Source organism: Aricia agestis, chromosome 3 (assembly GCF_905147365.1).
Source record: "Aricia agestis chromosome 3, ilAriAges1.1, whole genome shotgun sequence".
NCBI lineage: Eukaryota > Metazoa > Arthropoda > Insecta > Lepidoptera > Lycaenidae > Aricia > Aricia agestis.
In genome coordinates, this window is record NC_056408.1 from 14,612,164 (window position 1) to 14,629,988 (window position 17,825).

Consider the following 17,825-nt stretch of genomic DNA (forward strand, 5'->3'; position numbering starts at 1 on the left):
CGCATGAGCGATTTCTAGTGAATCCTTCAGATGCGAGATGTCTGACTTGATGGATTTTACATCCTCTTGTATTGAAGAATCGCCAATTTAGACATTACAATACTTAGTTGGTCTTGGATCTTATCGAGCTGACTAGAACCATGAGACATTGGGGTCGGGGATGCACATGCAATCATTTTGCTTTTTCTGTCTCCCAAGCGTCGATAACCCGCTTCGGTGATTCCCGCACATGGGAAGTCCAAATGTACCTTGCAAATGCTACATGTTGCACTGTCTGTGAAGCAACCTCCGCAAGCGTCGCAGTTGAACATTTTGAGAGTCACTGATTTTAGCAACAACGACGAGGACACGTCCACTCGCGAGCGCTGTCGGACAGCTAACATAATATATTCTGCATTATCTCCTAAAATCTTAATAATAATAAATAAGTCGGAGATTTTTAGAGGCCTTGGGATTTTAGTTTGGTAGCCGGTAGCCCCAACAGTGTACTTTACATTGCAATTTGCAACTTGTTCATTCCCACATCCCACATAATATCCTGATTCCTGCCTGACTTCCCCAGTCAGTAGTCCATTATGGATTTTCCTAGAAAGAGAAAAAAGGTGTGTGGTTGATTAATAATAACATATTTTAAATTATATTTTTATTAAAAACATTTGACATCAAATAATTAATAAATATTAAGGTACATCAGTCTTTAAATTGACTACCATTGTAATGTTTAAATGATGTATTTTTGAGATAATAATTTATAGTTTAAAACTTTAGTCAATGATTAATGATTACTTACTAAACAAATAATCGATTCTTTGAAGATGTTGATATCAGCAATAATAAGTACATATTTATAAATATTTATTGCACAGCAATACAAGTGTACAAAACACGAATGATGAAACATTCTGAGCACATCAGAAAACATCATTGTCATTTAATACAATCTATTAGAATTTTTATCTCAACTAGGTATAAGTACTTAATTTTTTTAGTGTGATTATTGCAAAAAATAATTATTGACCTTCAATAATTTAAAACAAGATATGACTTTTAAAAATATTATTGATGTTTTCAATTTCTGTAAATTTGAATTATGTAATTAATACAATAATAATTATAATTTGCGCAAATCATATTATACAATTGTTTGAAATTATATATGTATACAGAGTTCCATACATATTATTTATTAATGTTGTTGACAAAAATAAGACTTTATCACATCAGCAGACATTTTTTCAACAATTTAATCCCTCAATCGTCGATTCTTGGAAATCTATTATTCTATTATCACGGTTGTATTAAACCACTTGAGTGTTGAGAGATTAAAATATGACTTTTTTTTCTAAAAATTAATCACAAACGTTTGGACACTTGGAAACAAAATATCTAAAATGTTGCTTTGTTGATTGACTGAGCAGTTGCTTCTTTTCATGTAGCCATTCATCGGAACCATCACAACAGTCACATATACCATCATTTACTTTACTAGATGGTATCGAAAAGATTGAATGCTTCTTTTTCAGCTGTGTGTCACAGTAAAACACGCCAGACGGGCATGCAGATGTGCTCGGCTCATCCGTGCCATCTTCACAATCACAGAAATCATCATTCACCAGGTCAAAAGGTATATGATGTTTTGAAGAAATGCATTTAAATTCATAATTAGAATTGGGACGATAATATTTAACGTGTGTGTAAAAAACACCGCGTACTACTCCGTTGTCGTTTATAAATTTATCGTCCTCTGATTTTATGTGTATTAAATCGTTAATGCTATTGTGATCCACGACTTGTATCACTTTGTTTGCTTGAGCCGCATCAGACGTTAAGGTTAGAAAAAAGTACAGCTGATAAATAATAAAACTTATGACCACACACAACGTTATTATGATAATGTTTTTCTTTTTCTTTATACCCATTGTCCTTTGTGAGGTTAGGTTACCATGTTATTGTAATTGCTTCGTTTGGAATGTAATATTCAAATATATCCTAGTAAATAATGTACTTTTTTAAGTAGAATTCACAAAATATTAAATGTAAAGAACGTCGTTTGGAGTTTCTATATATAATAAAGTACTATGTGGTTACGAGTCGCAATTTCTAAACAAAACGTTTTGCTTTTGCACTGGATTGAACTGTCACTTGTCAATTGTCAGTGTAGCACAGATTAAAGCGCGTCACAGATACGACAGTATATATTATGTCTATGGTCACAGACAGCAGGTTATGTCAGAGACTTATAACTAGACAGCGTTAGCTAAGATTAGGGTTAAGGATAGTTCTTTGTGTGAGTGTGGCCTAGATGAAGGTTCCCTGGACCACATCTTTTTCTGTTGTCCTAAAAATCAGTCCTCCCTATATGACCTCCTTCCTATCAATATTCCTCGCCCTATTAATTTTAAATCAATTTTATGCTTTGTAAATACCTCTTTTATTGATATTCTGTGTACATATATTTGTTCTAACAATATTAAATTGTGATGTTTTACTAACCTCTATATGTTTGTGTTTGTTTTAGGTATATTCAACAGAATTTAAATTATTATTAGATACTGTACCTTGTTTCTTCACCAGACCTGCAATATAGAGCAAAGTCTACCCAAAAGCACTCTGACATTGGCAACTCACTGAGGCCGCCATAACCTAAAGAAGAAGAAGAAGAAGAACTAGACAGCGCACCCAAAAAAATGTTTTCTTAAAATGAGTTCTATTTCTTTAGCAATACGGTAGGTATTTCCCTCTAAGCGGTAGCTTGCAAAAAGCAGTCCGAGCGAGAGCGTTCCCGCTGGTAGTGTGCATAGGTAAAGTATTATAGTACCTATAGATGTAGTCTTAGCCCGTCATCGCGTGGCCATTTTGTGCTTATTTTCATACAAGTAGTGTGCGTTTATTTTCTTGAATATTTATATTTGTCGATTATTTCGAAGCACATTATGATACAGGAAAGAAAGTCAATTAGTTCATGATATCGATTAACTATAGTTCAAGTGATGAGAATCCGTAAAAACACGTAAAAAGCTATGCAATTTTTATAGCCAAATTATTAATTGATGTAACATTTTTAGCACTAATGCTTCATATAGCACAAATAAGGGATTAATAAACTTATAAATTATCTTTTTAGCTTACAAAAATACCGATTGAAAAGCCCAAAAATTGTTGTTCAAAACTTACGTATTTAATTTTAAATCCACGTGTTTGAAGCATTCTTTGACCATTCTTATGGTTTATTATTTAGCGGAACCACAAAACCCAACAAGATATTGCATTTAACGTTCACTAAACACTTTTATTAGCACTTTTAAAACATGAAATATGCAGACCGACTCCTTTGTTATGTTCTACTCGGTCGGACATAACATTACAGGCTTTTGATGTTTATACACCGATATGAGCTTTCTCTTTCACTCAACTTACTGCATCGTTAGTAAGAAAGAGTAACATTATCAACTGTCAAAATATAAGGCTCCCTCCAATATTATACAGTCTGTCAAAAAAGTCATGAAATTAAAAAGTGGCAACATCGTAGTATCATCCCTTTTATCTTAGACTGATTTGAAAGGGATGACACTACGATGTTGCCATTTTATTAACATGACTTTTTTGACAGACTGTACCTTCATGGTTTTTGTTCTGTCTAGAAAATTCTTTCAATGTCATATAAAACGGCCTTTACACTCGCGCTTCGTCTCTCGCCTCGTGGCTCGCCTCGTCCCTCGTGCGAGGTTCGTGTTGATCGATGGTTAATAAGTTGCCTGTTTACACTCGCGTGCCGAGTTCAGTCGTCTTTGAGCTAGCAACAATGAAGGGCGTCGAAGTTTTAGCAGCAACAAGTTTGTGCATACTGGGCTTATACTGCTAATTTAAATAAAAGGAAGCTAACTTTTTGGCTGTTCTTGTGGCATTTATGTTTAGGGTCCGAAATTATTCGTTCTTTTTGAAATAGTTCTATGAACTGTTTCATCTTGCGACCAATCCATTATACGATGCGTTTTTGTTTTTGCGTATTTAAAACTAAACACAACCTGCGCGGCACGATATAGAAGCCAGAATAAAGCGGGAGGGCGAATGTAAACACCCACTCGCGTGCGACGCGAGGTCCTTTGACTCGTGCCCCAAAAACCGCTCGGACGCAAGCGCCTCGAGGGACGAGACGAGGGACGAGGCGAGCCACGAGCGTCTGTTCCACAGAGTACTTTATTATATACTGGAAGTCTGTTCACACTCGCACCTCGCCCTTCGCCTCGTCCCTCGCCTCGCGAGTCGTACGCGAATCTAATGGGCTATGAAGATACGTCAGAATTCAAATTGACATGTGCTAAAAACGCGCATTGGTTCTCGATCTTTCAAGTTTCATCTACCTATAGGGTTGCCATCCGTCCGGATTTCCCCGGATTTGTCCTAGTTTGAAGGGCATCCGGGGTGCGTCCGGCCGGGTTTTTGAAAAGGGTCCGGTTGAAATCCGGACACTTTGTTGAGAGAAATCCATCTTTTTAACCAGGCAGTAATTAACGAAATATAAAAACTCACTAAGCATTCACACGGTTTCTAGCACGGACTTGAGTTAGTCAGATTTTTACAAATTCTTATTGGAAAAGCAAAAATTGGCAAGACGTTATCGTAAATACTGTTTAAGAGGTGTCCGGGGAAATAACCACATTTCGGCCAAATGTCCGGGAATTTTGTCGTGCCTGACCGGCGAAGGAAATTTGGGTGATGGCAACCCTATCTACCTACCTACGGTCTTGTGCGACTATGTGTGCGACCATTGTGCGACAGTGTTAGGAAAAATATTCAGCACTAATTTCATAAAGGTGCCTTTTTGTGAAAATATCAGCTAATCTTTAATAAAAACAATTTTTAAAGATTTCTTTACCAACATGACTGTCGACGAAGGAATTGATATTTCGCCGACCGGTGACCGTGGTGTACTCAAGCGAATAATCAAGGAAGGCGAAGGGACAGCAACTCCTGGGATCGGGTGTTCAGTTACCGTACATTATACAGGAACTCTATTGGATGGTACAAAATTCGATTCAAGCAAAGATAGAAATGAACCCTTTGAATTTCCACTTGGAAAAAGTAAGTTACTCTTACAAGTATTTCGCTGAATTCTACAAATTAATAATTATGAAAATATAATTAGGGGTAGTATTATTTATACTTAAAAAAAAAGGATATAAATCCTTTTTTTAAGTATAAAATAAGGGGGCAAACAACCTAATGGGTCATCTGATGGAAAGCAGCTACCGTCGCCCACGGACAACATCTCAAGAGCTGCAGGTGTGTTGCCGGCCTTTGAGGGAATACACACTCTTCTTGATGGTTTGCATATCTATTAAAGATCATTGTCAAATCAAGCCTTACAACTATGTAATTTATAACTGACTATCTGCCGTCAAATACAAAAGATTTTCCGTTACAATGCAAAAGTGTATCTGTGTACAGATAAACTTTTGCATTATGTTCCTCACTCTCAGTAACTCTTCACACTTGAGCCCCTTAACTAACTTTGATAAATTCAGAAAGCAAATACTTCAGAGTCCTGAGAAAGAGCTCTTAAAATAGTTTCGATCCCTAAAGAAGAATGGTTTACCCCAGCAGTAGGCAACAGGCGGACCGTGATATTGTAATGTATTTTATACCAAGTATCAATTAATACATACTCATAGATATGGTATATGTCGCACCTTTAAAGTAATACCGTGACTAAATGAAATCAAATTTTACAGGGGAGCAAATATTAGAAAATAGTCACGGTTTTTTCTAAATAAAATCTGAGTTCAGGGTTTTTTAAGATATTTAATGGGTTTATATATGATAGATCTCTGTTTATATTATGACATGCCATATAAAAAAGTTACATATAATATTTACAGCCTTATTTATTTTGATTTATATTTTTATAGTAACACTTTACCACCAATTTTTTTGTTCATTACTGTAAGTGCAACTAATGTTACAAAACAAAAAAACTATTAAAACTTCATAATTTAATATAATTAAAAGTTAAGACAGTATCTTACCGTCTTAACTTTTAACTATCTTATCCTCTTACATTTTAAAACACTTGACTGAAAGCAGATCAACTGGAAATAGCAATAAAAAAATATATAGTAAAGATCACAGCCTCATTTCTCTATCCATGAGAGGTAGGTACCTACTTTGAACTAACAAAAGTAATGTTCACTTCCATCACTTAATTTAAGAATAATGAGTTAAACCTACTGGCATGTTAATAATATTTTTTTAATAATAAAAAAATGTTACACTCTAGAGATAAACCTTATTGGATTAATCTCTAAAAAAATAAAGGCAAATTCTCGATAAATGAACTATCTAACACTGAAAGAATTTTTCAAATCAGACCAGTAGTTCCTGAGATTACTACGTTCAAATAAATTACATATTTCACAGACAAATTAGTCCACAAAAAATTGACTATGATCCTTTACATGGTCTACGTACTTCTTATCTGTGCCAAGTAACAGAAAAATTGCTCCAGTAGTTTGTGAGATAAGCCCTTTAAAATAATTCCCTCGCGTTTTTTCCACATTTTTCTCTATTTCTTTGCTCCTATAAGTCATAGCGTGATAAAATATAGCTTTTCTCGATAAATGAACTATCTAACACTGAAAGATTTTTTTAAATAGGACCAGTAGTTCCCGAGATTAGTGCCTTCAAACAAACAAACAAACTCTTCCGCTTTATAATATCAATTATTAGTATAGATTAAATAGCAGTCCCCAACAGACGGTGTGTAACAACCTTGTGACTTTGTAATAAGGTTCAAAGGTGGTACACCGGATCTGTTGTTGCGAATACTTACTCGTAATTTACAATTCATGTTCATGAATTGTTGTTTCCCACATCCTGTAAAATTATTGTGGTTTTTGTGGCATTTAATCTTATCAAGGTTAAAATAATTTGTTAATTTAATTTTCTTTAATTTATTTCCTTTCTGTTTTTACTTTTGGCAGTTTAATTTAAAAAAAAATAAGAATATTAGAATATATTTTATCAAGGATAAAGTGGAACTGAATTCTATCTTAAATGCATTGCAATGTATTCTTTTAAATTCCATGACTTAAAATTTTGTAATGGAAGGAAAAACACTTTAACAGTTTGTTAGGGTCAAATTTAGGGTTGGCTGTTAATTTTTGTTTGGTATTGCATTTTTCATGTTTATAATTAAAAAAACATATTTTTTTAGAACAAGTTATAAGAGCGTGGGACATTGGTGTAGCTACAATGAAGAAGGGGGAGGTCTGTGTGCTGACTTGTGCACCGGAATATGCTTATGGTGCTCGGGGTTCCCCACCTAAAATACCCCCAAACTCTACATTACAGTTTGAAGTAAGTTTATGGTCTCCTTAGTTGTTGTCCTGAATTGAATTATAATTATAATCTGCTTAAGCATAAAAAAAGATAATTCAACTCTTATTTGAAAACATGTCGAATGTTATAATATATAATATATATACAGGGTGCAATTAAACCTACCTGCCAAATTTTTTTTGGGGCTTAGGTATCATTAGGTGAGACCATTAAACCAAAAAAATGGGGTGTTAATTTTTTTACATTAATATATTTTATCCCAAAAAAAATCGATGCACAATGGTCACTACATAAGTTCATAATAATTACGATATCGCGCCGCACAGGCACAGCTGATATCCAGAAAGACCGGTCATGCGTATGGGTAAAGCGGGGGTGACGCGCGGGGTAGGGAGGCGGGAGGCCCGCCGCGCCGGTCGCCGGCGACCGTTTAGTACCACGCGCGTAGTTGTACAGCTAACACCTAATTATTTTGTTCGTCACGGCCCCCCCGGCCCCCGCGCTTTAATTAGTGTCTGTTACAATGTAAAATGTGGAGGCATAGGTGGAGGTGCTACATTTTGAGTGGCGAAAGTTTACGCGGAACCCAAAGACTGGACGAGCAAGAAAGCCTTCCTCGTCTTCGTAACAGCTGATAGATGATTCTCGAATGCAGCAGCTGTACCCTGAATCTAAATCGCGAAACAATCAAAGACTCGGATTATGAACAGTTCGCACTTCTCAACACCTGCACACGCCTAGCCAGCCTCGAAGACATGCCTCTGACGAGGTTAAAAGTGACAAAGTTGTGCTTAACAAACTTTCAGTCTTAAAGACAATGTGCAAAACGCGCTAGACTCTGCTTAGAGCAAAACGGATTGCAGTTTGAACTATAACATTGCAACAACCGTTGCAACACGGCCGAAACGTCGAGAAAAAGTATGTACTCGTAGCATTACTACTTAAATAAGTCGCGTTAAGTCCCGATTAAAAAGTTTCAGTTTGAACTATGTTAAGTGTAGACAAGATGAAAGTAAATAAGATTAAGAGGTGGGTTGTTTTGATTTTTAATTAGTTGTACTGTGTACTTAAGTTAATCGAATTTTATAAATACGCCTAGATGCAAAGGATGTGGTTTAGATTTAATATAAACTTCTAAAGTACTTATTTTTCGTAATTTAAAAGTTTTAATTTTCCATTCTTTTGATGTGTATCAATTAATTTTATTCTAAACATACCTGTCTACGTCCTTTACATTTGACGGTCCTAAGTCCGTCAAAGTATGAAGGGAAAATTCGCAACTTTTGATAATAACAAGAATGCAGTGACGGATTAGCCCTTAATCAAATTGAGCAATTGCCTAGGGCATCACGTCTGAGGGGGCACCAGAAGAGTAAAGGTTCAAAGACCGAGTCTAGTTGAGATACGGATAGGGCCCACAGGCATGGATTGCTTAGGGCATCAAGTAGTCTTAATCCGTCACTGCAAGAAGGGCGGGGCGGGGCCGGGCCGCGCATGTGTCCATATTTTGTGGTGTTTGGTAGGATAACTTTCGGAGGCTATTTCTCAAAATTTTAGTACTGAGTGATTATAAAAGAAGAAATACGTGTATTTTTATTTTTAACAAGGATCAATATATCCAAATTTGGCAGGAAGGTTAAGAGCGTTTACGTCGTACGCATAATTTCAAGTTTCATGTAATTCAGTGCACTTTTATTCACACAGAAGCAAGTGCGACTGTGTGCGTGAGTTGGTTCATTATAGTCAAATCAAAAGATTTTGATCCGTGCGGAATGCGGATGCAATGTCGATGCGAGTCGATTTATTATTATTGATTATGATTTACCATTACATTTTAGCATACTATTACTACCAAAGACTTAATAGGTATATACTGTCGTATAGACCACCTGATAACCCGAAAATGCGTGACCATTTTCGATCTGTCAATGTGTGCGTGTGCTAGTGATGTATATTTTACTATCGATAGTATAGTATTTTGCTATCGATAGCATAGTCCGTTCGAGTTATTTTACCTGAGTTTCTATAAGAAATAAATAATATGCAACTTTGACAGATTTTATATTTCAAATTAGGTATCATAAATTTTAATTGGCAAAAAAAGGTGACGATTGAAAAGTAGATACACATTTTTGTTTGGAATTATTTTTCAATCGTCGGATATGTTATGACATGAGGTTCTTATAGGGGTAAATAATATACACATAACACATTATAAAGTTACTTATTTATTACTCAGGTAAAATCTATCTGGTAAATCAGCCCTTACATTAAAAGTAAACGTTGAAAGTAAACAACACACATAGTATATTATATTTTATTCTTAAATTAAATACATATCATAAAATATCATAATATTTTTTTTACAATTATTTTTAACCGACTTCCAAAAACGAGGACGGGTTAGACGTTCGGCTGTGGATATATTTTTTATGTATGTTCAACGATTACTCCGCCGTTTGTGATCCGATTTTCAAATTTTTTCTTTTGTTGTACATTGTATTGTTCCGAGTAGGTACCATGTTCACAAAAGTGGTGGTCTGGTGATGGAAACCATGAGAAATCGAGGTGACTCCTTGATATTCAAATAGGAACATATGGTTATTTTGACTTTATATGATGTATTTTGACAACATTTTTTTAAGCTTTTTGCATTAAATATCAATATAATTAACAATAAGGTTTTAAAATACAAAAAAAAATCAAAGATTCGGCTAAAAATCAACTATTTCTGTACTCAATCTTCATCATTTTGAAGTCGGTACCAGATATAGCTGAATCTTTAGTCTGCCAGAATATTTGAAACTTTTGGAACTGGCACCGACTTCAAAATTATGAAGATTGAGTACAGAAATAGTTGATTTTTAGCCGAATTCGGAAAAAGGCACTATTAGATAGGAAAAATTATTTAATACTTTTTAGTTCATATAATATGGATGTTATTATTGTTTTTACTTTGGAAGTCGGTTTTAATTTTTTGTTAAAAATAATAATTTCACTCTTTTTAGTTTTTTTTTTTAAATCTTTATTTAAATAAAGGGCTTTTGCCATACATGGCATGCCAACCCTTATCGTATCTTATAGGTATGATTAACAATTAATTAAATATCCTATACAAACGCACTGCCGCATCACTTGCAGGTGAGGATATTATGCTTACATACCAACATAAATCAGTAATACTAACCTTAAATTTATCAATTAACTCCTTCCTTTCATCCGCACCTTTCACACATCTCTTTTTAGTTACTTACCTAGTAAACCATCGCGTATATATAAGTATAGTACCGTACTATACTTACGTAGAATAACACACCTGCATATTATTCTACGTATCTTATTAGTTATTACAATTTGGTAACAGTCACACATACAAAATATAATATCAGCTGCAGATAATTTTAAACAATACCACAGAATAGATAATAGTACAAGTACATTACATTAAAAATTTTAACGAAGCAACTTACTTCTCAGAAGTAATGTCAAATGTGTGCCTTACGCTCTGAAGTTAAGGTTGAATTTGTTATGTTAAATTTTTGTGACATTGGTGACCCTGTCGTGGTAATGATGATGCTGATGATGAATGTAATTTGCATAGTAGCATATGCTTTCAGTTCGTAAAACAACGCCTAAACCCCCAAACTTGTATCTATAAGGGATCCGGAGTTCTCTTAGTATCTTCGGAACCATAGTATACCTCGGTGCAAAATCTTTCGTTTTGGTAGCATATGCTTAGGATGCTTCTTATAAAACCAACATCACTATATGTTTTCATATAAATTTCGAGGAGTTCCCTTGATTACTCATGGTTCCCATCATCAGGTCACCACTTTTGTGAAAATGGAACCAAATTGGAGTGAAACCTCATACAACAAAACAAAAATTTCAAAAATCGGTCCACAAACGGCGGAGTAATCGTTGAACATACACAAATAAAAATTAAAAAAATATATATATCCACACCCGAACATATAACCTCCTCCTTTTTGGAAGTCGGTTAAAAATGTCCGGCACTGGAAGAAGTGATTGCTACACTTACTGTTAATAATATAAGCTATGAAATTCAGCTTTACTCTTCCTCGAAGGTCAGGTAGACCATCGGTATGGATACCTCCTTAAGTAATCGCGACCAAAACTCCATAGTTGTTGGTCGTTCTTTTCTCTGTAGAGGCCACAAACAGGCAAACTTTCAGGTTTTCTTATAGCTTTCAGCTTTGCAGATAGATATGATTTAGGCATGAAACTAGCACATATTATTCTATTAACTGTACTAAACTTTGGAAGTCGGTCAAAATACTGCTATTCAAATACAATTCAAGGTACCTTTTCTGCGTGTTGGTTTTCACATTCATCTTTTTCCGTAATTGTTTCTTCAGTTGATTTACTTTTATATTGCCTGAAATACAAACAGAAAGCACACAAAACATATTATTTGTAAGACTAAGTAAGTAATTAAATGAAAAAATAAATTGAAGTAAGGATAACAGTGATAATTATCGCAACATTTTGGCCTCTCTTGCCTTTTCTAAACTTTCCAAATTTTCTACATTTTTGCGTTTTCTTTTCTTTGCTAAAAACATCTTCATTTTGTTTCCCATTATTTCTGTAATGTAATGTATTTTAATAGTAAAATTATTTTCCGCCATAAAAAATACATACATAAAATATATATATTACTTACCAACAAAATAAAATATTTTTCTTACCAAAGAACCAAGATTTTTCGATTGCGCTATAAATGTTCACTAGTCTGGTATGCGCGACAAGGGTCAACAAAGGTCATGCGCAGCACGGAGCGATACGTCCTTCCTTCAGCAAGCCTCGCGGCGGACTACTTTGAATTGCTTTGCGCGCAGCGATTTATAGTAGTTTTAAAATATTTGTAGAAAAAAAATGACAAAATATTTGTTGATTTTTAAAAAGTATGTTTTTAATTAAAGTGTTCTTCTATCATATGAAGCTATTATTATATTGAAATAAGTAAGCTAAATAGGTAAAAATAAGGTTTTAAATTCTTGATATTTCTCATTCTTTGAATTGAAATTTCTTATAGTTATATAACAAAATGAAACATTTTTTTCTACTAACTATTTGCTTAAAGATCTTGTCAATAGGTTATTATTTTTTTCTAATTAGATCTGTCGCTGGTTCCGTAAATTAAAAGCTTCGAAACTGATACTAAAACGGAATTTAAGAAAACCTCTGTTAAGGTATAGAGATTTAATGTACAAATACTCTAAAAATCGTATTTTTTTCTCTACTAACTACAAGGACAGTGAAATTTCCTATAAAAATAAGTAATCAACATTTTTATAAAGATAAGTGGTTGATGACTTATTCAAGTTTGAAAAGTACAATTTTAAGCCAAATTGAGCGTGAACGGCGTAAACGCTCTTAAATTGCACCCTGTATAATTATGTCCAATATGCCCATGCTAAAAGTTTTCAAACCTGATTTGTAAGCAAAAGCACTGAATAATGTATATTTTTTAAAGGTTGAAATGATTGATTGGGCTTTAGAAGACCTAAGTCCAAACAAAATGAAAGGTATACTCCGCAACATTATTGAAGAAGGCACAGGGGATTCTAAACCAAATGATGGTTCTCAGGTCACAGGTATGTAATATTTCAATGCAGTTGTTATAACTTACGAATTACTTAACTTACTTATATTTTATGCCCAAAAACTTATGAGTATTATTTATTGTTTTCAGTTGAGCTAGAGGGAAAACTAAAGGATGGAAAGGTATTCGACAACAGGACAGTCACTTTTACCCTGGGCGATGGACACGAAAGCAACATTTGTGAAGGAATTGAAAGAGCTCTAGAAAAGTTTTTGCTGAACGAAAAATCTACATTGATCTTGCAACCGAAATATGCTTTCAAATCTAAAGGAAATGCGGAATTAGGAGTACCACCTAACTCAGTAGTTGAATACACTGTTAAATTGACAAGCTTCGAGAAAACAAAAGAACTGTGGGCGATGGAGGATGAGGAGAAGCTAGAGCAAGCGCAAATAGTTAAGGATAAAGGCACTGAGTACTTCAAAGCTAGTAAATTTGATCAAGCTATCAAAAAGTACATGAAAGTATTGAATTTCCTGGATGGTAAGACAATGCCATTTTTATCTACCTCTGCATGCTTAATTTTACTACCTATGTGAAAATAACTTATTACTTTGTTCAAATTGAATGCCTATTGCAGTGGTACCTAACCTTTTTTAGGGTTCCGTACCCAAAGGGTAAAAACGGAACCCTACTACTAAGACTTCGACACCTGTCCGTCTGTCTGTGTGTCTCCAGGCTGTAACTCAAAAACTGCTATAGCTAGACTTCTGAAATTTTGTATATCTGTTGCCGCTATAACAACAGATACTAAAAACAAATTATTTAAATATTAAAGGGCGGCTCCCATACAACAAACATGATTTTGTTGCTATTTTTTGCTCGATATCAATAACGGCCACACGTAGGCACTTGAAATATTCACGAAATACTCAGTTGTATTTGTACTTTCATAATTAATAGTAAAATTTGAATCAATTTATTATTTTATTAATTAAGGCGGGCTCCCAAACAAAAAACACAATTTTCAAGCCTATGTTTGCTCTATTGTCATTTCATACGGGTATGGGCCACAAACATATTTCAGTCTTGGTGTCGCGGGCCATTATAAAAATTATTTAGGGGATAAAAATAACATTATTAAAAAATAGCAATATTATAGTGAAAAAAATATCCACAGCCGAACATATAACCTCCTCGTTTTATGGAAGTCGGTTAAAAAATTCACGACTTTCACTACATCATCAATTTCCCACTCGTCTAGAAACAGTCTATATTTAACCTCACGCAGGACACTGATAAAATCCCGGTGGGCCGCAGGTTAGTGTAGTTGGTATATTGTCTTGCCAAGGACATTTAGTTACAATCCAATTAGGCTTAAAAGAGTGGTAACTAACTCATGTAATTAGTCATAATCTTCTTGAGAATATCTAGGAAACCGTTCATATACTTTTAAAGTACTTTTGACAGAAGAAAGTGTGTTTATTCATCTGTGCCACTTACAGGTTTACTTGAGGACGAAGCATTTGGCAAGGATGAAAAGAAGTTGTCAAAAGCAAAAGAGCTCACACTCTCAGCACACTTGAATCTCTCTCTGGTGTACCTAAAAACAAAGCCAGAACATTTCTTTGAAGCAAAAGATCACGCGAATAAGGCATTGAAGGTTGACCCCAATAATGTCAAGGGCCTGTTTAGAAGAGGCCAGGCTTTAGTGGGACTGGGCGAGGCCGATGAAGCTAAACTAGACTTCCAGAAGGTTCTTGACGCTGAGCCACAGAACAAAGTCAGTATTTTGCATTTGAAACACGACGTAGCATAATATTGAAGCCATCATCTTAAAATAGAATGCTCACAAAGTATCATATAATACTCCTATTTTACTATGCAATTCTCTTTTAAACTAATAATTGTAAAGAGAAAATAATATTTGTTTGTTTGCACCAAATGCACCAAAATTATTGATCTTTTTACAGTGAATTGTAACATGTTACGATTTTTGTATTATAGGCTGCAGCAAATCAGATAATTATCTGCCGCAACATTATACAAAAGCAAAAACAGAAAGAGAAGCAATTGTTCGCCAACATGTTTGACAAGTTCGCCAAGCACGACAACGAGGTAACAGGTGCATTCCCTTTAATTTTTAGCCCTTAGATACATCATTTACTCTTTGTTTCTTTTCTTTCTAAATAGTAGCAAACAATGTCGCTGGCAAAATGCTACTTGAATATAAATTAAAAAGGTATTATTGTGAATGCTTGCTTATACCTACTTTTTAATTTTTAGGTGGAGAAAGCAAGAGCTAAAGAATTAGACGTAATCGGCGAGAAAGTAGGCGAATGGGGCAAAGGGGAAGGAGAATGGACAGACGAGCAGCGAACTAGGAAACCGACTGAATTCGAGAAAGAAAATCCTAACATTCTCATGTTAGACAAAGATGGACAGTTTCAGAATATGTAATCTCTGTATGGTATAACAGAACAATACATTCGAGCAATAATTACCAAAAACGTAGCTGTACCTAGGAATTTACCTAAAGTGATCCAAGCCGTCATTGGTTTTAAACATTTAATGAAATCTTCATTTATAAATCATTGGTTTTATATTATTTACTTTTTGTTTACTTTCCCTTGTTTAACAGACTCATCTGAAACTTTATTTTTTATATTTACTTTTAGAACCAGATAACTGATTTTTTAAAATGATTTAGTCTCTCTATTCACGTAGCTCATAGCTTTTGGACAGAGACGATCTGCGAAGCGATTATGCGGCGATCAAAAAGTTAGCTACAATTTGTATGATATCGAAACAGGTCCACAAAACAATGACATCTTATAAAACTTACATTCAGCACTGAGGCTGCATATTGCATAACATATACCTCGCCCCTATCGTGGCGCTCATTTTCTCATGCCGCGCATTGCCAGTGTGATTTGGCTCTAAGAGGGTAATTGTAAGGGTTATGTATCAGTAGTTAGGGACACACCTGTTTTTAGGGGTGATGCAATAAAGCCAATCTAATAAACAGATTATGATGATGTTCAAAAAGTTGCCTTCAATATTTTTTTGTATTATACTGTTAAGGTGTGCAGTTTAGTAACCGTAGATAAAGCTAGTTGGATGCTATGTATTGTGAGCGTCTTATGATTGGTTCGAATGTAATAAATATTGTGTTATGGAATTTGATAAGCTGGTCTTCTCAAAACTAGATAAATGGTTATTTTTTAAGCCGCCCATTTCGCTAACTTTTAAAAAACTTTGAGCTTTGCACTCCTTTATATTTCCATATACCATCTCAATTTTTTAGCGTTTTATGGTCACAGCACACATATTAAACTCGGAAAGGGATCATCACCGTATCGCCAGGCGCCAAGCTAACGTATGCACGTAACCAAAGCGTATCAGTAGCGCCGCGCCTGTACGTCAACTCGGCTACGGCTAGGCGACGCCTCGCTCACGGCTCGCCGACCGCTGTCCCCTTCCGAGGCGAGGCGATTACGTTACGGTTCCGCTTAGAGTGCGTTGCAGGAGGGAGTTTCATACTAACAATTATTGAACGGCTCGAAGCGATACGGTGCCGATCCCTTTCGAACCCTTTATCGATACCCTTTCGAAGTTGATATGTGTGCTGTGACCTTTAGGCGTGTATTGAATCCTGAATGTATTTATAGGCGAAGAAAATGTTATCTTTTTCATTCATTGTAGTCGATAATCGGTATATTAAATAGTTAGAACATTCTCTTATTAATGAATTGTGTATGTTTTGACAACTCAATAGTTTGCTGTACGTCTGTATGCCTATGCCGATGTCTAAAACATTAAACACTAATAAATAATATTATTAGTGGGATAATTATTTATTGATGCACACTCATGTCATGAGTGTGCATCAATAATTATCCCTTTAGTAACCAATAGGGACGGATATAATCGACACTATGAGCTATCAGGCACATCAACAATGCCCTAGATTTAAATCTAAACAGCTTACATTAAGCATTTTTCTAGCATACTTCAAGCGAATCTAACAAAATTTGTAACAATGACTTCATTAAGTAAGCACTTATAAATAAATAATCTTGTAGCAACTTTTGAGGATCCAAACAACCATTTTGAAGATCCCCAATTGATACAACTAAATCCTAATTATGGAGGCATAATACGAGTATATATGTATAAAAGTACTATTTGTATTGTTGTAGTCTAGTTGCTTTTGGAAATAAAGTAATGTGTGTTATTATATATTGATTTTTAATTGGATCAATTATTTTAATGTCTTAACTTTTAGATTCTTGGACTCTCGCGAAATAAAATACAGATAGGATAAGACAGAAAAATAGAGTTTATTACAATAATTATTATCAATTAATATTTACGTTTAACCCAAATATGAGTTTTGTACAATGAGTCATAGCTAACAACTTCAATTAAATGATATATATAATACTGTCGGAATGCTACCTACGAATTTTTTATGTAAGTAAATATGTACTTTTTTTAGCTTGACATTGACAATTTTTTACTTCAAATTATTGTAAGTAATAAAGTAACCTAGCTAAAGTAGACAACAATTAAAAAATACATACTTATATGTATTCACAAAGTTTTTTTTTACTTTTAGAAAACATTTAGTTATTATTTTACTATGTTAACGCTAATGGTGCTCCCTCACAGAGAGCATTCGCGTCAATAGCCGCATACTGACTAAGCGAGCCGCCTCGCGAGGTAGCCTTGGACATTTGCCGCAGCACGCATGCCGCGCGAAGCGGCTTCGGTCTGTATTTTTCTAATCCGAAGCTGCCTCGCGCGGCAAGGCCGAGCCAGCATCGACGCTCAGTTAAAATTGAAGTCGAATAGAGACCGCTCGTGCGTATAGTTTGCCCGAGACCACCATGAGGCCGCACATTCGGAAAGCTGTCGC

The 17,825-nt window shown here is 34.8% G+C and overlaps 2 protein-coding genes across 3 annotated transcripts; one reads left to right on the forward strand and one right to left on the reverse strand.

The window, feature by feature from the left end:
- Nucleotides 1-1,217: 1,217 nt before the first annotated feature.
- On the reverse strand, nucleotides 1,218-2,119 carry LOC121725259 (glucosidase 2 subunit beta). The gene has a single exon (XM_042112126.1). It carries the CDS (start codon nucleotides 1,917-1,919, stop codon nucleotides 1,350-1,352), a length of 570 nt encoding a protein of 189 aa, XP_041968060.1. The 5' UTR covers nucleotides 1,920-2,119; the 3' UTR covers nucleotides 1,218-1,349.
- A 2,630-nt stretch (nucleotides 2,120-4,749) lies between these two features.
- On the forward strand, nucleotides 4,750-16,330 carry LOC121725249 (peptidyl-prolyl cis-trans isomerase FKBP4). 2 transcript variants are annotated; one of them, XM_042112113.1, is made up of 7 exons: nucleotides 4,750-5,082; nucleotides 7,214-7,356; nucleotides 12,836-12,956; nucleotides 13,055-13,447; nucleotides 14,410-14,687; nucleotides 14,912-15,022; nucleotides 15,191-16,330. In XM_042112113.1, exons 1-7 carry the CDS (start codon nucleotides 4,881-4,883, stop codon nucleotides 15,362-15,364), a joined length of 1,422 nt encoding a protein of 473 aa, XP_041968047.1. In that variant the 5' UTR covers nucleotides 4,750-4,880; the 3' UTR covers nucleotides 15,365-16,330. The 2 variants fall into 2 exon arrangements, with proteins under 2 accessions (XP_041968047.1, XP_041968048.1); XM_042112114.1 differs by having other exon boundaries at nucleotides 14,912-15,029; nucleotides 15,191-15,345.
- Nucleotides 16,331-17,825: the final 1,495 nt, after the last annotated feature.

Coding starts and splice junctions, on each gene's coding strand:
- LOC121725249 (XM_042112113.1), top strand. CDS start 4,881: ATGACTGTCGACGAAGGAATTGATATTTCGCCGACCGGTGACCGTGGT. Junction 5,083..7,213: donor TGAATTTCCACTTGGAAAAA/GTAAGTTACTCT, acceptor ATATTTTTTTAG/AACAAGTTATAAGAGCGTGG. Junction 15,023..15,190: donor TCGCCAAGCACGACAACGAG/GTAACAGGTGCA, acceptor TTTAATTTTTAG/GTGGAGAAAGCAAGAGCTAA.
- LOC121725259 (XM_042112126.1), bottom strand. CDS start 1,919: ATGGGTATAAAGAAAAAGAAAAACATTATCATAATAACGTTGTGTGTG.